Source organism: Asparagus officinalis, chromosome 3 (assembly GCF_001876935.1).
Source record: "Asparagus officinalis chromosome 3, Aspof.V1, whole genome shotgun sequence".
Classification (NCBI taxonomy): domain Eukaryota; kingdom Viridiplantae; phylum Streptophyta; class Magnoliopsida; order Asparagales; family Asparagaceae; genus Asparagus; species Asparagus officinalis.
This window is the reverse complement of record NC_033796.1, coordinates 61184178-61203943: the sequence shown is the minus strand read 5'-3', so window position 1 is coordinate 61203943 and position 19766 is coordinate 61184178. Positions and strand designations below refer to the sequence as shown.

The 19766-nt window shown below is 34.7% G+C and overlaps 1 protein-coding gene and 1 long non-coding RNA gene across 2 annotated transcripts in view; one reads left to right on the top strand and one right to left on the bottom strand.

Annotated features, from left to right (window-relative positions):
* LOC109834225 (isoleucine--tRNA ligase, cytoplasmic) overlaps window positions 1–19766 on the bottom strand; it is a 41062-nt gene that overhangs the window by 7416 nt on the left and 13880 nt on the right. Inside the window, exons 11-22 of the mRNA XM_020402204.1 lie at window positions 19430–19563; window positions 15960–16119; window positions 14995–15078; window positions 14606–14818; window positions 14389–14514; window positions 11461–11598; window positions 11261–11364; window positions 11118–11181; window positions 10648–10736; window positions 10428–10569; window positions 7064–7127; window positions 6916–6983 (exon numbers count right to left, since the gene is read on the bottom strand). Of these exons, the coding sequence (XP_020257793.1) occupies window positions 6916–6983; window positions 7064–7127; window positions 10428–10569; window positions 10648–10736; window positions 11118–11181; window positions 11261–11364; window positions 11461–11598; window positions 14389–14514; window positions 14606–14818; window positions 14995–15078; window positions 15960–16119; window positions 19430–19563 (1386 nt within the window). The remainder of the gene's footprint in view (window positions 1–6915; window positions 6984–7063; window positions 7128–10427; window positions 10570–10647; window positions 10737–11117; window positions 11182–11260; window positions 11365–11460; window positions 11599–14388; window positions 14515–14605; window positions 14819–14994; window positions 15079–15959; window positions 16120–19429; window positions 19564–19766) is intronic.
* Window positions 2637–4000, top strand: LOC109834226. The gene is made up of 2 exons (XR_002245503.1): window positions 2637–2720; window positions 3800–4000. It is a non-coding gene; the product is annotated as an uncharacterized LOC109834226 (long non-coding RNA).

The following is a 19766-nucleotide window of genomic DNA, read 5'->3' as shown; positions in this document are numbered from 1 at the left end:
GAGAAGATCGCTCAATATTAATATCGAAGGAATAGCTCGAAGAAGAGACCGATGAGATGTCGAAGGAGAGACGGAAGATGAGCGACGGATATTACTTTGGTCTTTTTTTTTCTTTCCCTTAACTTATCGGTCTGTCTTTAGAAGTAATATTAAGAAAATCAAGAATTTAAACCTAAACCTATTTAGATAAACACAGTGGTGGTAAACGATCGAATCGAATCGAATACTAAGGTGTTTGTATTTATATTTGTTTCAAATTATCGAATTCGAATGCGGACTCTAATATTCATATATGAAGTTTTTCGAATTCGAACTCGAATACTTAAATTATCGAATTCGAATGCGGACTCTAATATTCATATATGAAGTTTTTCGAATTCGAACTCGAATACTTGGTAGTTGATAAATATTCATGAATATTAATATTCATATATGAAGTTTTTCGAATTCGAACTCGAATACTTGGTAGTTGATAAATATTCATGAATATTCACGAATACGTAATGAATATTAAGGTATATTTATTCTGCTAAAGAATTTAATTTTTAAATAGTATTCAAATTCATGGTGTATGTTATCTTTTTGCATTAGTTATAGACCAACTTACTAAGCACATTCAGGATAAAATTTCATAGTGTGTTATTTGTTGATAATATAGTATTAGTTGAAACTAGAAAAGACATTATTGCTAAAGTAGAAAAATAGAGACAAGCTCTTGAGTCTAAAAGTTTTAAAATTAGTAGAACAAAAACAGAATATATAGAATGCATTTTTAATAAAAATAGGAAAGAAAGCCTATGGTACATATTGATGGCCAAGAAATACCTAAAACTAATCATTTTCTCTATTTAGGATCTATCATTAGACAAGATGGTGAGATATAAGATGATGTTGTGCATTGAATCAAATCAGGATGGTTAAAATGGAGGAGTGCTTCGGGAGTCTTATGTGATCGTACAATATCAATGAAACTAAGGGTGTGTTTGTGAACTTGAATTTGGGTCTGGATTTAAAATCCAGGGTATTTTAAATCCAAATATCTAGATTAGGTTCTGATTTAGGCCTAGATTTTGAATCAATTGATTTAACAAAGAGGAATTTGAAAGCCCAAAACAAGTTATTTCAAATCCCACCCCAGCCTTTGTTATTTATCAAATCCCGACCCGATCCTCTCTTTCTTTTCAAGTCACGATCCCCTCTCTCTCTGGTTTCGATCTCTCTCTCCCCCTACCCCCGCTCTCCCCCTCTCCCCCTGCCTCTCTCTGGTTTCAAGTCTCGATCCTCTCTCTCTGTGGTTTCGCTCACAGGTAAAGTCTCTCTCCACCCCCCACCCCCCGCCTCTCCCCCTACAGTCGGAACTTTAGATCTGATCTTGTAAGTAAACCCCTTTACTTCGAACTAGGGCTTTTGCCTTCGGATTTCACTTTTTCCTGTTTCTTTGATTATTTTCTTCTACGCAGATGCAAAATTCGTAATAAAAATGACATTTTGCCTTGTTTTGTTCGATCAAGGCATGAATTTTTTAGAGAATTACATAACCCTTCAACATTCAGGCTCTAAGCACTAAAAATCTATGAAATTTGTAGATTAGAAATGGTTTTAGTTAATAGTTATTTCTTGCCGAATTATATATGCAGCTTGAAAGTTATTTGTTGACATTATAGCTTGTTGTTTTTTGCTGTTATGATTGGCTGAATACTACTTGTTTAGGTCAATTTATACCCAAATAAAGATCGAAGTCGAACTAGTAGGTTTTCCCCCTATTTGGATAATGGAAGCTAGTGACGTGTCATGGATACTTTGAACCATAAGATTTGGAAGGTTACGATATCTGTAGTTTATTTTTTGTTCTATTTTATTTTTTAAAGTTGGGTCTTGTTTTTAAAAGAGTCAATTGTCTTGTCTGCAAAATGCAAGCCATTCAACATTTTAGCTAAATATTGATATTCTGTGACAAAGAGTTGCCCATTCTTTGAGGCAAAAAATGCCTTTTGAACCAAGATATTTCTTAGTCTACCCTGGCATTCTTGTTTCGTTGCTTATGAACTTGACCTTCAGGGAGTATTATCTCATCCTTGAACAATTTGAATTTATTTTAATGGATTTACATTGTCATTCCCATTTATTTTTACACTTAATGACCTATGCTTGTATTCCTTTTCTCATGGATATGTATAGGTAAGTTCTGTATCTTGCGCATATGAGCATGTGAACATGCAATCTCTCCATGCTTCCATAATTCAAAGTACATGCATCTTGCTTGTTCCGTGCATGATTCATTTGGATTTCATTTAGTTGGATATTCTCTAAGTATCTAACTTACATTTGGCTAACAATTAGAGCACTATTCTGGTATCAACTTCTCTGAAATAACACAGAAAAGTATATAATTTTTATGTTACGTTGTGATCGATAGGTAAATCTATTGGTCGTTGGTTATGGAAATGATCAATTTGTGACTTAAAATTTTTTAGCTATTCTCTGCACATACATTATTGTGTTTGATATTCTTTCGGGTTAACTGAAAGTCACACCATCTTCATTATGGACATATAACAAAAGAGCTCATACGAGGAAGCCTCTTCAAGTATTTAGTTTATTTGGAGGAAAGAAGGAGAAGAGTGAGAACAGTGACGATACAGAGGAAGCCTCTTCAAGTATTTAGTTTATTTGGAGGAAAGAAGGAGAAGAGTGAGAACAGTGACGATACACCACAAAAGGTAAGGAGACAGACCTTTCTTTGGAGGAAAGAAGGAGAAGAGTGAGAACAGTGACGATACACCACAAAAGGTAAGGAGACAGACCTTTCATTTCCTTTTCTCCCTCGGCCAAAAATTGAACTCTGTATTATGCTTGCGTGCTATTGTTGAAATTTGATCTTATTGCTATTGTTTCAGTGAAATTGTAAACTGTTACATGAGCCTAAACCCAATCGTACTAAAATTTTTATCAGTTACAACAATGTCAACAAATAATACTTGTTTATTACTGTCTAAATCGACAACCTTCATCATAGATGACCTCATACTTGTTTACACTTATTACATCCTTTAGCTGTAATTTTCCTGGGGAAAATTTAAGTGAAGGATGTGAAAGGCAATAATTTAAACTTATTACTGATTACCCTCTATCAAAGTTGCCTCATTACAATTATTATAGTTAACATTGCGCAGGAAATTTAAGAAGTTATATCTTAAAGATCGAAACTGCTTTCACAAAACACAACATGGTCATTTTATACTCCCTCAAGTTATACTCCCTCAAGTTATATTCCCTGTAATCGCTAACTAAAATTAATGCCAGCCATTTTCTTAAATCTTACTCTTAGCCTCAAATTGTTCTCTTTCCTAGAGGATGTCTATACCAATATAGCTTTCTCAGCCTCTATGTTTCAGCGTACATGCTTTGACTGTTTAATTCGAGTATCTGAACGTATGTCTGAATGTGTTGAGTTTTGAGATCCGAAGTACATGCTTTGACTGTTTAATTTTGGGGGGCTTGCATTTCCTTCAGTTTATGCTCTTCCTTTGGTTCATGTATGATGCTAGATAGATTTGAGTGACTAAGTCTCATGTATGATATTAGGCTGAGTTGTAAAGTGTGCGCAAATGTAGTTCTCATGTTTGTTATTAGTTTGTGTATCATCTAGTTTATTGATTTCCCTAACCAATACTCTCACAGGTCTCCATATGCTTTTATGCTTATCTTATTCAGTCTCACTTATCCGACATTTTTGTTTAATTTGTTAGCTTGTTAGCTTGATTAAAAAAATTTATTGATCTGCTCATTTTCTTTGAAGGTTTTGGGCTCATATCGTGATGGCATATGAATTACTCTTTTGTTGTTGCGGATAGGGTTTATCATACAAGCACTTCTGAATTCTCAGTTGTAATTTCTTTACATCAAGAATACTTCTCTTCTCACATGCTATTCAGTTTGCAACTCTTTGTATTTTTTCTTATTAACATTTCTCTTGGTATATCAAAGACCAAATTGACTATGTAATTGTCAGTTGTAAATGCATTTGAGAAGATAATGGAATTGTTACTTATTTGCTCTGATATCAACTTATTCTCACTTTAAATATGTATGAAATATGAAGCAAGTCTCAAGTGTTTTCCAGCCTGGATATCTATGAAATATGCAATGGTAATGTATTATTTAGATGTTTTTTGTAAGATACTTGATATGTTTGTAGATTTTTCTTTATTTTTATTCTGTTGAAACTCTTGCAAGTTATGGTGGGCAATGAATTTGAAAACTTAGCAAATGTACCTATCATCGCCAAAATTACCTAAATTTGTGTTTTTTTGTTATTATTTTACACATCTCCATTGCATTTGATATAAACAAGATGTGTTAAGAGAATAAATTTTCATCAATTTTAAATTCAAATTCATGTATAATAAAATACCCAAACACTAGATTTTGAAATCACAGATTTCAAATCCTTTCATTTAATAAAGATATCCAAATAAAAGATTTCTTAAATCATGGATTTCAAATCCTAAATTTAAAATCCCTTGATTTTAAATCAACTTCCCAAATCCAAATCAAAGTTCCCAAACGCAGCCTAAAGAAAAAATTCTATAAGACAGTTATAAGACCAACTATACCTAATAGGTCAGAATGTTAGGCAATTAAAAAATAACATGTTCAAAAAATGAGTGTAGCAAAAATAAAAATGTTGTGATGGTCTTGTGGGTATACATTAAAAGATATGATAAGAATTGAATGCTTCCGTAATAAATTAAAGGTTGCGCTTATTGAAGATAAAATGAGAGAGAATAGATTAAAATGGTTTGGTCACGTACAAAGGAGACCCCTTAGTGCACCGATTAGAAAAAATGATAATATAAGAGTTAACGGGACTAGATCTAGAGGTCGATCTAGAATGACTTGGTCAGAAAAAATTAAGAATAAGAAGTATATAATTAAGACTAAAGTAACGGAGGAAATAACCCGCAACAGAACAGAATGAAAAAATATGATTCATGTAGTCAACCCCAAATATTTAGAATAAATGCTTGGTTGTTATTGTTGTTGTTATTCAAATTCATAAGTAAAACTTATTCCTTTATAATATAAGATGTATATATATTTCAATCAAAATTTTTGTTAGAAAACAGATTTAAGTTTATTTAAGTCTTAAAATCAGTACATAAAAATTGAGTAGAAATTATAAGTGGGTTAAAAATATGACATCACATGTGCAATAATGCAAATAATAAGTGATCAAACTTTAAATGAATATTTGATAGACAAACGAATCGATTACATCTAGTTAAATTCTATTTGTTAGTAAAGTCGAATACTAAAAAATATTTGCTTAGTGGTAAATGAATTACCGAATTGAATATGACCGAATAGTTACTCGAACTATCGAACTATTTGTTAATTATTTGGTTCATTTCCACCCCTCATAACAAAAAAACAGCTAATTTTTCAGACTGAAAAACCGGCCGACATAACCGACATATCACCCGATATATCCGCCAAACATGTCCCCCGATATATCCGACATGACCCTGAAAACGTAATACGCATTGAAAAACTCCATATCATGTCGATTGGCCCTAAATCCGACATGTCGGACATGTCGGCCGACATTTAAAACACTGGTTTAAATAGGGATAAAACAATAGCAATTCTTATTGTAAAATTAATTTATCACTTCGGTATGAAATTAAATGATAAAGAGGTAAAATGATCTAACAAAAATTTAAAAGGAATTTAATTTTTCATTAAAATGAGAATTATCATAAATAAATAAATAAATAATAAAATTTACATTGTACAAATCACAGATAATTAAGATTTATATGAATTTCTTAAATAAGGTATAGTCGATAGCAAATTTCACTATTTATCTTTTCTTGTATCTTCTTTTACAAAAGGATGCAATTTAACAGTACTGTTAGTTGCTATAGATGTTTTAATACGGTAACGGTAGATAAATTTAAAACATCTTGTTGCTATGGATAACCTATTGAAATATTAAACAAGCTAGTTAACTATGTGAACATTGAAATATTAAAAATTAAAATTACACCCACTACCCTTCACAGGGAGGCAGGTTAAATGTAAATGGTCTCCCCTGCAGAATTGTAACCCTGTCGAAACTACAGATGAAGTGATGTTAACCGCTTATAAAGAATTAACAAATCCTTCATCCATAAATAGGCGTTTGGTGGGTTAGTGAAGGGTTAAACCCCTTTTAACTCCTCCACTAACCCTTTGCCAAACGCAGCCTTAACTGTTAACACATTCTAACACATTCTAGAGTGTAGACAATAGGTCTTAAGAGATTCAAGACTCAAAATCATGTATGCCTACAGAGATGTTTTGTACAAAATGTAGTATTAGTTAGGAATTAGAAGCTGACTCAAAATTAGATATCAGTTATTGAGCATCTCAGTTTTTCATATGATGACAAGAAACCAAGATTACTGCCGAATATTGTCTCCTAGCGAAAAAAGATGCAATTAAACCATGAAGGATCAACACTTCAATAATTCAGAAGAAGTAATTTCTCCTGTTTGCGAGGAGATAGACTTATAAAGGAGGCAAGCGGAATCTAAGCCAACAGCAAAGTGGTGACTAGGAAAAATAACAAGTTCTGAGGTTTGATTAAAGCTGGATGTTTATATTTTAACTACTATTTCTTGTCAATTGTTATATATATTTAAAGATAGCTCACCATGTATGAGTAATAACACAATTTTGGCATATATGCTCATCTAGAATTTGCAATCCTTATGCGGAGAAGCTTGTTCAGTAGGAATAAAAGACAACAAAACCAAAAGAATTCTATTATGTGAACAAGAAGGTTGTTTTGCAGCTGGTCATAGAATAAAAATAAATCAAATTACAAGATAACTAATAGATGCTTTCCAAAAAAAATTCACCAATTACCTCACGAGCAATTCCAGACTCATACAGTGATTCATCAGCTCGCAAATCCAAGATCACCAAGACATCACCTAATCAGGCAACATAATATGATGGCTCCACATAGTTCAATTCAAAATATTTCTTAAAGATATACTAATATGATCCATACCATCTCCTGCAGCATCTATTTCTTTTTCTGTAACATCAGCAGGACGTTTGAACTCCCGCAAGACCTGGAAGCAAGATTGAAGACCAACTGCTTTGTGAATACTTAACAACAGATCTTTAAACATCAGTGAAAACAGATCACACTCCTATACAAATATTGTCCTTTCCCTAGTCCTGAGAATATGGCCTTATAAAACTCACCATGTTGCTAGCTAAAATGTACCTGATACTGTCAGGGGATGGAATAATATGGTCTCACATTTGTTTGTGTATAACAGATGTAACATGACATGTACACAAGCATGTCTCGGCAGGATAACAATGTGGAGATGATGTAGGTTGTTTTCAAAAAAACTTCAGAAAGTCCTTTGCGTGTGCTGAAATCATCTATCATAAGATTTTAGTAAAATTCATCATGCAACCTCTTGATGGATTAGTAGCTGAAATCTTTGCCTTCACATAATATCAATGATCCACACAGGTTCAGTGCCACTTAGCAGCAGTGAAGCGCATGATTTCCTGCGATTTGTGCAAGATGCAAGGAATTGATATAAATGGAATACATGACACTGTAAACCGTCCCAATTAGCTCAGGCCACCTCCCTTAATATACCCAACTAGGGTTATGCCCTTGCTAATTCCACTGGGTTTATATATGTAGCGGCTACTCTGGATCTTCAGGTGGGAATAACTCTGACAGAAACATCCAGAAATCAATACTTTGCTTTGACGTATAATGGCTTCCATCCAGTATTATCAGCTTTCTATTCATTTGAATGCAAATTACAACATGCTAGCTGTTATGTTCTGAAAAATGGTCATGAACTTCTAGTGTAAACATCATCATAACATTGTGATTCATGAAACTACCATCACTCTTCATAAATGTTAATTAGTGTGATGATGATTATTATTGGTTATCATGCATGTTTGTGAATTTCACGTGCTTCGACTGATAATTGGTCATTAAAATCCAAGAACTGAAAACTAGGTCAATAACTAGAATGTAAGAGACAAAATAAAAGTACATTATCTTAGACGATACAGAAAAGACCCATAAGCACAAATCACCTTTGTGTTCCAAGGTAGATTAAAAAGGGGGCATTTCAAGGCAAAAGGAGAACTCAAAGTGGGACCACAAGGAAAAAAGACCCAAAAAATCTTCATTAAAGCTAAAAGGCCCCGATGTAGTAAAGGAGGAGCAACAAACAAAGGGAGAGAAAAAAGTGCCCACTTGATGACAAGCCATGCAGGACTGCACTCTGGGTTTCAATTGACGGCTAGGTATTCATGCTTAAGGAAGTAGAACAACAAGAGGTTTGCCCCACGATTATCACCAATAGCAAAGGGGAAAAAACATCCGCTTGTAGTAAGTGTGTTCACTGTCATCAAGGGAAACCAGCTACATGTTTATGGAGAAGAAGGAAAAAAAAGGCCCTATATATGCTTGTCACGGTTGAATATGAAGTGGAAAAGGAATGGCAGGAGAAAAGTTTGGGCAAACACGCAGTGACAATGCAATGACAAGATTCACCAAGCTATTGGTAGCTTTTGATATCAAGTGGGCTTGCATTTACTGCAGCACGCTTTCAGAGCGTGGGGATAATTTTGAAATTTGTTAGATACTTTTGGTCAAAGCTTGCTGCACCTATTGTTATTTGAGAGCTCATCTACTAAGCAAGTGCACAAGCAATTTGATATCAGCCAGAAGGGAGGGCGATAGCAATCTCCAATGTTGATCAACTTAGTGGTGAAAGCTCCCTGTGGAACAATGTTTATCAATTCCATAATGCTTTCAATGACATTAAGACTGTCAACATTCCAATGAGGAGCTATAAGACAATGGGGCTGAGAATGTTGTCCAGACACAAACGATCATTCTAGTCTTAAGCTTATAGTTAAAGCTCTGACACTAAACTCCACTTGAAAGACTTAAATAGTTGAAGAATTGATGTTGGGTAACATGTTCACGCTAGGCTTTTTTAAAACTTTAAATTTACCTTTTTTTCTTTTACAACTTAAGCAGTTGAACAATTATAAATGAACATGTAGGCCATGAAGATCACAGTTAACAATGACAATGGCCCAATCATATACTGAGATGGATTATGGCTTGATTTTACTCCAGACAGTTATTTAATGATGTCATCTTAGAGAACAATTTTTTTTAATGACATAGGAAGGCATTCTAAGAGAGGCATCTAAGGAGATACTGTGTAATGATCATGTGCCATAAACTGCTTGTGTACAAAACACTCATGGAAACTTGATCCTCTTGACCAAACATTCTAGTCTTAAGGTGGTAGGAACCTTTAAATCCTAAAACTTGCTTAACTAGTAGTGTTGGTGTAAATTTGGATTTGCGCCTTAAAGACTTAAAACTTGAATAATCAATGTTGGGTAGCATGTGGATTATAGTCTTTTCTAAAATTCTAAATTAAAAGTTTTCCCTCCTCAAGTAGTTGAACTATTATACATGACCACTTAGGCCGTGGGATCACAATGAATAATGCCAATCATCAGTTGAGATGGACTGCGATTTAATTTTGCTTCAAAGAGTTACCTAGGATTTACCTTAGGAACATTTTTTATATAATATAGGAAAGGTATTCCTAAGAGAGACAATCTTAGGAAATACCATTCAATGCATTCATCATGATCATATGCCTTCACATGCTTGAGTAAAAAAAGCTAATGGAACCTTAATCCCCTTAACCATTCATCAACTGTTCGTGAAATAAATATTATTTTTAAATAATATAATCAATATAAGCTTTTTTCTACAGATAGCTTTAGGAGTGGACCATCAATTCCTTAGCCTAAACATTATGACGAGAATGGTAGGTTAACTTCTTGCCAACTGGCCATCAAGTTTCTATGGAAGGACCTGCTCTAAGTTCCTATGCAAGGACCTCCTCTTACTAATAGCTATCTTGCCAAGAAATTGGCACGACCACACGACAAAATATCATCACAATGATAGTGGGTCATACAGGTCAATTATATTCTGGAGCTTTACATGCTCTAACTGACCCAACTTTGATTGAGTAATGCATTGATAATAAGGATATGGATGATTAATAACCAGTCAAAATCATGCAGGCCATTTAATCTGGTAAGTGCTAGACAAATCTAAGTATTGACTTCAGAGACATATTTTTATCTGAACATAAAAAATATTGTAATCGTGAGCAAGAAATCCAACTCAGACAACCATATGTTTTTTAGGAACGAACTCGTGAATGAAAGAACGTTAATTTTGAAGGCTTAAAGGGAAAAAAGTTAATTCACCATTAAACTGCACTATCAATGCATATCACTACAAAAAAGGCCATTGGATTACGATTGAAGTACTGAGGCCGAACCTTGATATCAGTTGACTTCAAACAGTTCCCAGAAAAGGTAACTTCACCAGACTTCTCAAAAGCTAAGATGTCAGCTTGTGACATAGCTTTGACCTCCTTGGCAACTAATCCCATAGCCTTTCCCAATCTTTTACCAAGTACACTAAGACAAAAGGGGGGGAAAAGGTATAAACAAATACAAGAATAATATTAGGTCTAGCACAGGGCATTCAGAATATACCTAAAATCAGGCTCGGCACGCAGAGACGCGTACTTTAATAGATCACTGCATGGAACCACTGATTTTACATTAAGTTCCTCCATCACATACTGCATCAGAGAGAAGCTTATAAGGTCACAGGCAAGAGAATGTCAGCGGTGCTGAAAGTTCAAAATCGATACTGAAAATGGAAAAAAAATACAGAAAAACAACAGAAAAAGTAAATAGACGAAACATAAAACATTATCAGTCACTGGAACCAAATGAGAAGTTAAATATGGTGAACATATCAAAATACTCGACAAATGTTGATTGACAGCTGATCTGTTCGAGATATGCTTTGCCAAAAACATTTTATCTGATAGACAAAGTGAATAAACAGACGATGTTTCGTATCAAATTTCTTTATACCAAATATACTAATTGGACCATAATAGAAGATTGATCAAATTAACTATATGGATTAAAACCATAGTGTAATAGAATTTAACCTCTTTTAGTTTTCCGGCAATGTCCTCAAGAAAGCCAGCGTCAGGATGGACAACAATCATCTCCCTGAAGTTGCAAACAGAAACAGCTATAAGGAACAACAAAAATGGACAATCAGATACTCTACAATGTGTGAGGAGCATACTTAAGTGGCGTTTTGAGAGGCTTATTATGACGCTCTCGGATATTGCGAGCAAGATCAATGACAGTCATCATCCTAGTAACACTTTGTTCAATGCGCTCCTCTATCTGAAAACATTAACCATCACCATTTTAATATAAAGGACAAACGAAAGTATCAATTGGTTATAGTTTGATTCATTGAAGTTTATAAATTGTAAGCACCTTCCCAGTAGCAGAAGGGAAACTACAGTAGTGAATGCTTTCCTCAGATGAATGAAAAGCCTTTCTTAAATTTTGATAGAGAGCCTCTGTGAAGAATGGTGTAAATGGAGCCATTGCAATGCAGGTGGTTAAGAGCACCTGTAGTCAATAATGTGAATGAGTAAATATAATTCATAAATGTAACATCACCAATAAGATATTGAAGAGACAAACATGCGAAAGAAAACCAACAAAGAGGGTGTTTCATATTTGGCATGGGTGGTGTGTCATGCGAACAAGCCATCCTATGCCAGCAGCATGAATCCCGCATCGACACTGTTCAAGGGTTGGCAGGGGCATGGGCTGTTTGTTTCTCGCCCAAAAAAATGTGTCTGCATGCTTGGACCCGGCTGTCATGGCACGATACAGCCAGTGTTTTGGCCGTTCAGCGACGTCTGTGAAATAGGTTGATTTTATTTAAACCCTACACCCATTTTCTCCTATAAATATCGCATAAACCCCTCACTTCACTCCAATTCACAATATCTTCAACTATGCGAAGCTCATTCTCACAACTCGTCTCTCCCCCATGCTTAGATGTGAATGTTGTCTACTCTCTACAAGCTTATAAGGTTCCTTCAAGCTTACAACAGCAACAATTGTAAAAGCTCTCCATACTCTCTTCGCCTCTGTAAAGTTCTCTTTACTCTTTCAGTTTATATTCAGTTCTTCACAATTCTGCATAATAGAATGGACCCTTATTCATCATCTTCAGACTGCACTAATACCAATGGCAGTACACCTTACTCATCAGCTGCATATTATACTGATATAAGTAGTCATGAGGTTGCTCCCCCTAGTTCTAGGCTAAGAGGCTATTTTTGGTTCAATTCCTGAAAATGTAGTAAAAGGAATCTGGTGCAAGAAATCTTTTCCGTTGGTTTCCATACATTTATTGGACATGTTAATCTACTGTTTGTTTCGGCATGACAAGGAGGAAAGCAATTGTAGGGCGGTTGTTTATAATCTGCTGTTTGGTTCATTTACTAAAAAAAAAATAGGAAAACAAAACTAGAAAAGGAGAGAGGGAGGGGAAATGCTCAGGTGGTGTTAATTTGTCAGCTTTCTAGCCCAAATCCTCTACAAAAACAAGGAGGATTTGGCTTTTCTTAGAAATGGGTGTTTTCCCCACTTTACAGAAACCATTTCTTGAAATTTTTCTTGAAACAAACAATAGAATAGGAAATTAGCAATCCTATTTTGACACGTAGTGCACTTTTTGTTCTCTCTTTGTTTTCCATGTGTATTCCATAAATTGAACAAACCAAACAGCTCCTAATAACGTCACTTCCTCCTAGTTCTAGGCCTAATACTGTCACTTTCACGAGAAGAATGACTTCAATTATCTCCACTGGCGCCGCCTCAGACTCCATTTGCTAGCCTTGAGCCACAGTATTATGGGTACATAGACACCTGAACCACAACATGGTTCGCAAATACCTAAAACACAACATAGTTATCAGCACAATTTTTCAATGCCGAAAGGTGAAGTCAAGGGCCAAGGCAACAGGACTGCTTTAGATGTGGGGTGCAAACAGCTCGGATTTGGATCGGATATGACGCTTACCATATCCATATCTACTTGGTAGTTATGGATACGGGTATAGATATACTTCAGTAAGAAAAAGTCATAACCATATATGTTGCAATCCAAACCCATGCGTACGGATATGACAAATATGGATACGGATATGATCCAGATATACATATAAAACAGAAATTGTTCAAATATAAACACAAAATAAAATATTTCTATTTTGACATAAAGATATCTTAGAAAATTGATATAAAAGTGTAAAAAGTAAAAATAATCATGAGAAAAAGAAATTTTTGACTAAGACTTGGTAGTATTGTTGTATACTGTTACTGAATAGACCAAAAGATACATTGTTAACTAAAACATCAAAACATGGAACATGATATTGCACGTGTAATTTTTAAATGTTGTGTTATGTTATACTAAAGACTGTTATACAAAAGACTTCCATAACACAACACATGCACAAAAGTCCGGTAAGTAAAAACAAAACAAAGTTAGAAAGAAAAGAGGCAAGAGAAAATTTCATGATTCGTGAAGTGAATGGTCCGCAGCATTTCTTATTTTGATAAGAAAATTCATGATTTCCAAAGAAATTCACCGTCTTCAGAAGAATATACACTGCCTCTAGAGGAAGAGGAAACCGCCATAGAAGGGAGGATGCATAGGAGGAAGACAGCGCCAAAGGAGGAGAACACCAGCAGTTTTCAGATTTTCTCTAAGGAAGAAATTAAGTTTTCGAAAAAAAATTGTGCCTTTAGGAAATGGCACTTGCCTACTTGGGAATCGGGCTCCATACGCGACAGAATCATGTGGTGAAAGTTGCATGTCAAATTTCTCATTAAATACTCGGATATCCGAATTAGGATCAGACTTTTTCTATCAAAACTGTATCCAATTGCATATCCGCCTCTTTGTTGCATCGGCATCCAGATCCGTACGCAAACGGTTTTGGATTTTAATATCTGAATCCGCATCCATTCGAATACAGTTTCAGATCAATTAGGGTGTATTCGAACTGATCTGCATCCCTAATTATGACTCTTCGAGCCAAATATTTCAAGACTGCTTAAGATGCGCATTAAATGCTCCGAGACTCTTAAAATGTACCAAACACGAAATAAAGTAAATGACTTACACAGAGATCTACAAGTACATCCTACGTTATACATATATGTTCTTGAGTTGAACTTCAGAAAAATGACATAAATGTTATCCTAGTGTTCAGATTTGAGCATCAGTATATACCATAAAACATAACAAGAAAATATAATGTGCACCAATCAAACATATCGGCTGCTGATAAAACCATTATAACAATGCATAAGAAACTAATGATTGAAAGTCCATACATGGTAAAGTGTTGAGAGTGATGTTCTACAGTCTTCTTCCCCAGTACGTCCCTTCAGTCTCTTGCGGTTGAACCTCACATATATATTTGTAAGGTTGTCAATAAATTTCAAAAGATACGGTACCACCTACAAAAGGGGAAAGGAAAAAAATAGAGCTTCTCATAAATGTATATTATGCATAAAGAAAACATTTCAATTCAAAGGTAAATAATTCAACCGTGTATAATCGATATGCCTCCATCTCCTGGCGAACAAAGCGAACAAGGCTTCCAGTAGCAGAGTTAATCCATTGGTCAAGAACATTTGAAGAGAGTTGGAGAGCTTGGCGGTCAATAGGTATAAATGGTGCAGAGCCCTCAATCTCAAGTCTTTTTGCATTTTGAACAAGGAATCTATAGGCATTATACCAGGGAAGGAAGACATCTTTGATCTGCATGAACATAAGATCATTAAGGCCATTTCAACATAGTCAAGCAAGAAATGTATTCCTTGTTCATATTTTTGAAAAAATATAAACCAAGACGTAATGCATCATAAAAAAGAAGGCATGAATATATAATTCAATAGAAGCCAAATAATAATCAAAGAAGGTAAAACGACACTCACAACACCATATACACCATCTTTCTTGAACCTCAGAGATTCCGCACGCACAACAGGTGAATTAATTAGATATAATCGCAATGCATCCTGCACAACACAAATGAAAGATAAATCAAGCAGGCTGAAATACCATGAGGTCAGGATTAGAGTATATAAAATTTGATCCTCTAGTATGTGTATATTATGGACCACGATTGCAAAATGCCAAGAGAGCACAAGGCCAGATCTTTTTGAAGACGATAGCAACAGAAAGAAATAAAAGGAATTGATTTGTCTTGTTTAGCAGAAGCCAAAGAGCAGAGAAACTATCAACTATGCTTTATGTATTGATAACCTTTCGCATGAAAGCGATTATGCGTGTCACATCACTATGTTTCAAGATGTCCTTAAAGTTTGGGGTTGACAAATTAAAGCTTTCTTTGATCATACAAATTTATGCTGCCTTTCCTAGTAAAACATGTTTCTGCTGGAGTTTTCCCATGTGGTTTGAAGAGCCATGTGAGGAAAAGAGTTAACATTTGCTTGCCATATTTTCAGTCCAAAAATTAACTTAACTTTCCTATATTTTTTTTTCCTAATGGAAACCATGAGTCTAACAAAATCAGGCTCCAGGTTGACAGTATCTTCTCCTACTGGTAAAGATCAGGGGAGACGAATGGATTATGTCTCTTTGTTCTTCCTCAATATTATTCCTTAACCCAACTTGTTTGCAAACAACCACACATGACATACCAAAGGCTATGAGTTTAATGATGGTTTTCGCAGGGGTTTAAGAAAAAAACTGACTGCAAAACTAACATCTATAAGCATAAATGAAAAAACATCAATTGGAAAATAGTAATCATGGCATTCTACTTTACAATCACATCAGGAGAGTAGAAATACAAGCAGATGCTAATCTGTATGGAGCTAATCTCGTTAAATTTCTAGTCACAAAAAGAATGGCTTAGCATCTAATGGCAACTTACAGCACCATATTCACCTATAACTTCCATAGGTGAGGGATAGTTCTTCAACCTTTTGCTCATTTTTTTCCCATCCTCAGCCAGGACAAGACCATTACAGATCAGATTCCTGAAGGCAGGTTTTCCAAACAAAGCCGTAGAGAGCACCATAAGAGTGTAAAACCTGCAAAACCCACACAATTGAAAAATGACTATCATAAAAATATTACAAAAAGCCAAAGCTTCTGATTTTTTATTTCAACTACGCTACTAAAGAATGCCATAGCATTACTTATTCAGTTCCATTATTTCAGTACACCAGTGCAATAGTATCTAATAACCAATGTAATATAAACATTTTATTGTACGATATTGATTAACCAAACAACACGACAGCCCAGCAAAATCAAATGAATCATCGACATAGTGATGACAATAATTTGTGTTAATGAATATATTCACATATGTAGAAGAATGTTTTAAATTTGGAGGCCAAAAGAAGAATAATTTCAATTTTTTAAGTTGGCAAATATGGTTGTCATTAGCTCAACATTTAGGTGATAATTTGCTAGAATTGCCTGAAAAAAAGACAAAAAATAAAATGAATATATAGTAGCAGTAATCTTTATAATATAAAAAACAAGTACAACTGAGATAACAGCATAATCTGCACTGCACAAAAGTTGTTCCAACTGATACCACATAAGCTAGAACCTATAAGGCTAGATCGTCCTCAAAAGTTGTTCCAACTGATACCACATAAGGTGATCTATACCTTTGCCTATCTTCTGTAGTTCATCTATGACAATATGGAGGCAACTATAGTGGAAGTAAATCGCTTTCGCGGTAACCACATTGCCTGATACCTGTTTTGTAGATTAATAAAGGGGTGTAATGCCTTGAAGGGGGCAAAAACAATATGGGTTAAATATTATATCTTGTTTTACTTAAATTAGCAATTGAACTGAATAAATGTTTTGCTTAAAAAGAGAACACTTGCAGTTTAGGAATTTACTTTCCTCTCCTGTTCTGTTGCTAAAGCTCTTTTCATGGAACCTTTTTCTGCAAAATGCTTACGTACAACTGAGCTCAATATCCTCTATCAATGCTTATGTTATTGCTTTAAAATATTGAGCAAAAACCCAGAACCGTGTTAAATATTTTTGGCTAATTAGCACTTGAATACCTCAAGAGTTTCACCAACTTTTCACTTGTATACCCACAGTTGTATTTGATACATTTATCTAACTTAATGTTTTCCACCGTTAACTTGACTTCAGCATAAATTTTTTGCCACAAGTCCTTCATTCCTCCACCGACCAAAAAAGAACAACATAAGCATAAAGAAAAAACACAAAATGCTCCTGCAAAGAAAGAAGAAAAACACACATGCATGCTGTGTGCTCAACATACAACTCGCACAATCATGATCTTCTATGCTCAAAATGCCATGAGCAGGAAAAGGAATTACTTTTAATTATATATCACTTTTCCTAGAGAGGAAAGGCAGGGTAGTGCACGAGGTTCCTACTGTTAGATGATCTAAGAGAAGTAAGACAAGTGCAGGAAGAAGACGGGTTATAGTCTTAACTCCACATTAAAGAGCAGCTGCTTCTATGACTAAAGTAGTGCAAACTGTACACCTGCAGAAACATTATCAAGGCAAATAGACTTCCTCTGCTATCCTCTTCTACCAGGTTCCATCCTTTACTAAACTATTGACAGTACTTGCCTGCATGGATATCATGATGCACGGATATAATGACAGACAAGCACATATGAGAAGCCTATTTGTCTTAGATCTCTGTTTCATTCTTAAATTTATGTCTGTCAATGTTAAGATGACACGAAAATGATGATAATGGATGAAGTAGGGCCAATAAGTTAAAAGGTTCAAAGGCAGGAAGAGCAGAAGAGAAATTGAGAGTTACAACAGAGAGATGGCGGAAAAAAGAGCTGGGATTAAATTTTGATTAGGATTTGAAAGGTTTACCTTGCATATAAAACAAAATTTAAGCAATTTAGCATTTATTAAACATTAAAGCACCGCTAAAACAAGTTGCAGCATACACTCTAGAGGCTGGCCACCTGAGCCTTTCAGTTTTTTTAGCACAGAAGTAGCTTTTACTCTAGTTCTCCAGACAGAAACCAGAGATGATAAAAGGATACACAAAATTGTTTAAAATATAGAATTCAGAATTTCACAGGCTGCAATAGATAGAAAGGGTAAATATAAATTTTTTTAGCATCCACAGGCAAAGGTTTAATAGATTCAACATGCCAAATTGGTTATTTATAAAAAAGGGTTTTATATATATATATATATATATATATATATAATATATATTAGAGAGAGAGAGAGAGAGAGATATTAATGGGTATCCTTGGACAAGTGAGGGGATTTCCTGCCTTGACAATGATGTGAGGCACGCAGATCCCGCACGCATGTGAAGGAGAAGAGAATAAAGTAGGAGAGAGTAGATTTGCACATGTGGGCCACATGGCATTGTCAAGAAGGAAATGCCGCCTTATCAAGGAAATTACCGCATTATCTCATATATATAGTATATATATATATATATCTTATATATATATATATATATAAATATTATATATATATATATTATATATATATATCATATATATATATATATATATATATATATTATATATATATATAATATAGACACACACATAGAGAGAGAGAGACTTCACACTTTCTGCCCCTCAAAACCATGGGCTAACAAATCTGCCCTCAAGGTAAACAAGCACTCGCTTGTTGAACACAAAAGTTCTTATAACCAGTAGTTCTGAACATCGAACTCTAATTCATAACAATAGAATATTTTTGCACCAACAGGATGGGAAATAAATATAGGTTTCTCATTCAGTAAAAATAAAATAAGGATCAGATTACCTAGACGTATATTAATCAAAAGATAAATCATCCCAAATGGGCACCTCTTAGGTAACAAAGACCACCTTGCGCTCTTACCTAGTACTCAAAAATCATTGTAGGCTCCTAGCCAGCCAAACATTCAACCAAGAACAGAAGAAAGTAAAAAAGAATAAAAATTCCAAATTATACTACTTGACCTTTATTACTGTCTTTTTAGACCATTGTTTCATCTTTGGTCTAAGACCACAAGTAAACACCAACAGCTGAAATTGGATGTGGGATAGCAAGACTAAATAATTAGCTAACAAATCAACTGTCCAAACAAACCCGATTTTGACCCTTTCCAATGCAATGACTCACGAATAGCAGAAAGCCAACACAAACAAAGATGTATAAAGAAACCGCAGCGAAGAACCATTCATATCATCCATCAAAACTCACTTCAATTGTTGAAATGAAATATCCTAACAGTTAAGAGGTTTCAATAAAGGTACATAAGATGTAATGCGATAGAACAGGACCAAGATTAATAGCAAAAACAAAGGAAAAAACAACATATAAATATCTAGAACATACTAAAGGATAAGAAACCAACCATCCACGAGTTTGGTCAAGGCCCTCGGCAACAAAGTGTCCAGGAAAGTTCTTCTCAAAGAGTTCAACGTTCTCGAATGGATAGTGAATATAAGCATATGGCATAGAGCCACTCTCAAACCAGCAATCAAAAACCTGCAGCAGAATCTTCTAAGTTATTCTGGAAAAGAACTGATGCAGATATGAAGTAATATCACACATGGAAGAATTTGATGGTACTTGTTTTAGGAAAGCTTGAAAGAATTGGTTTTTAATCATAAACCCAAACATGGCCAGACCACAGTTCGTTCAAATGGTTAGAAATTTAAGCTCTAGAAATGCATTTTACAAAACATAGA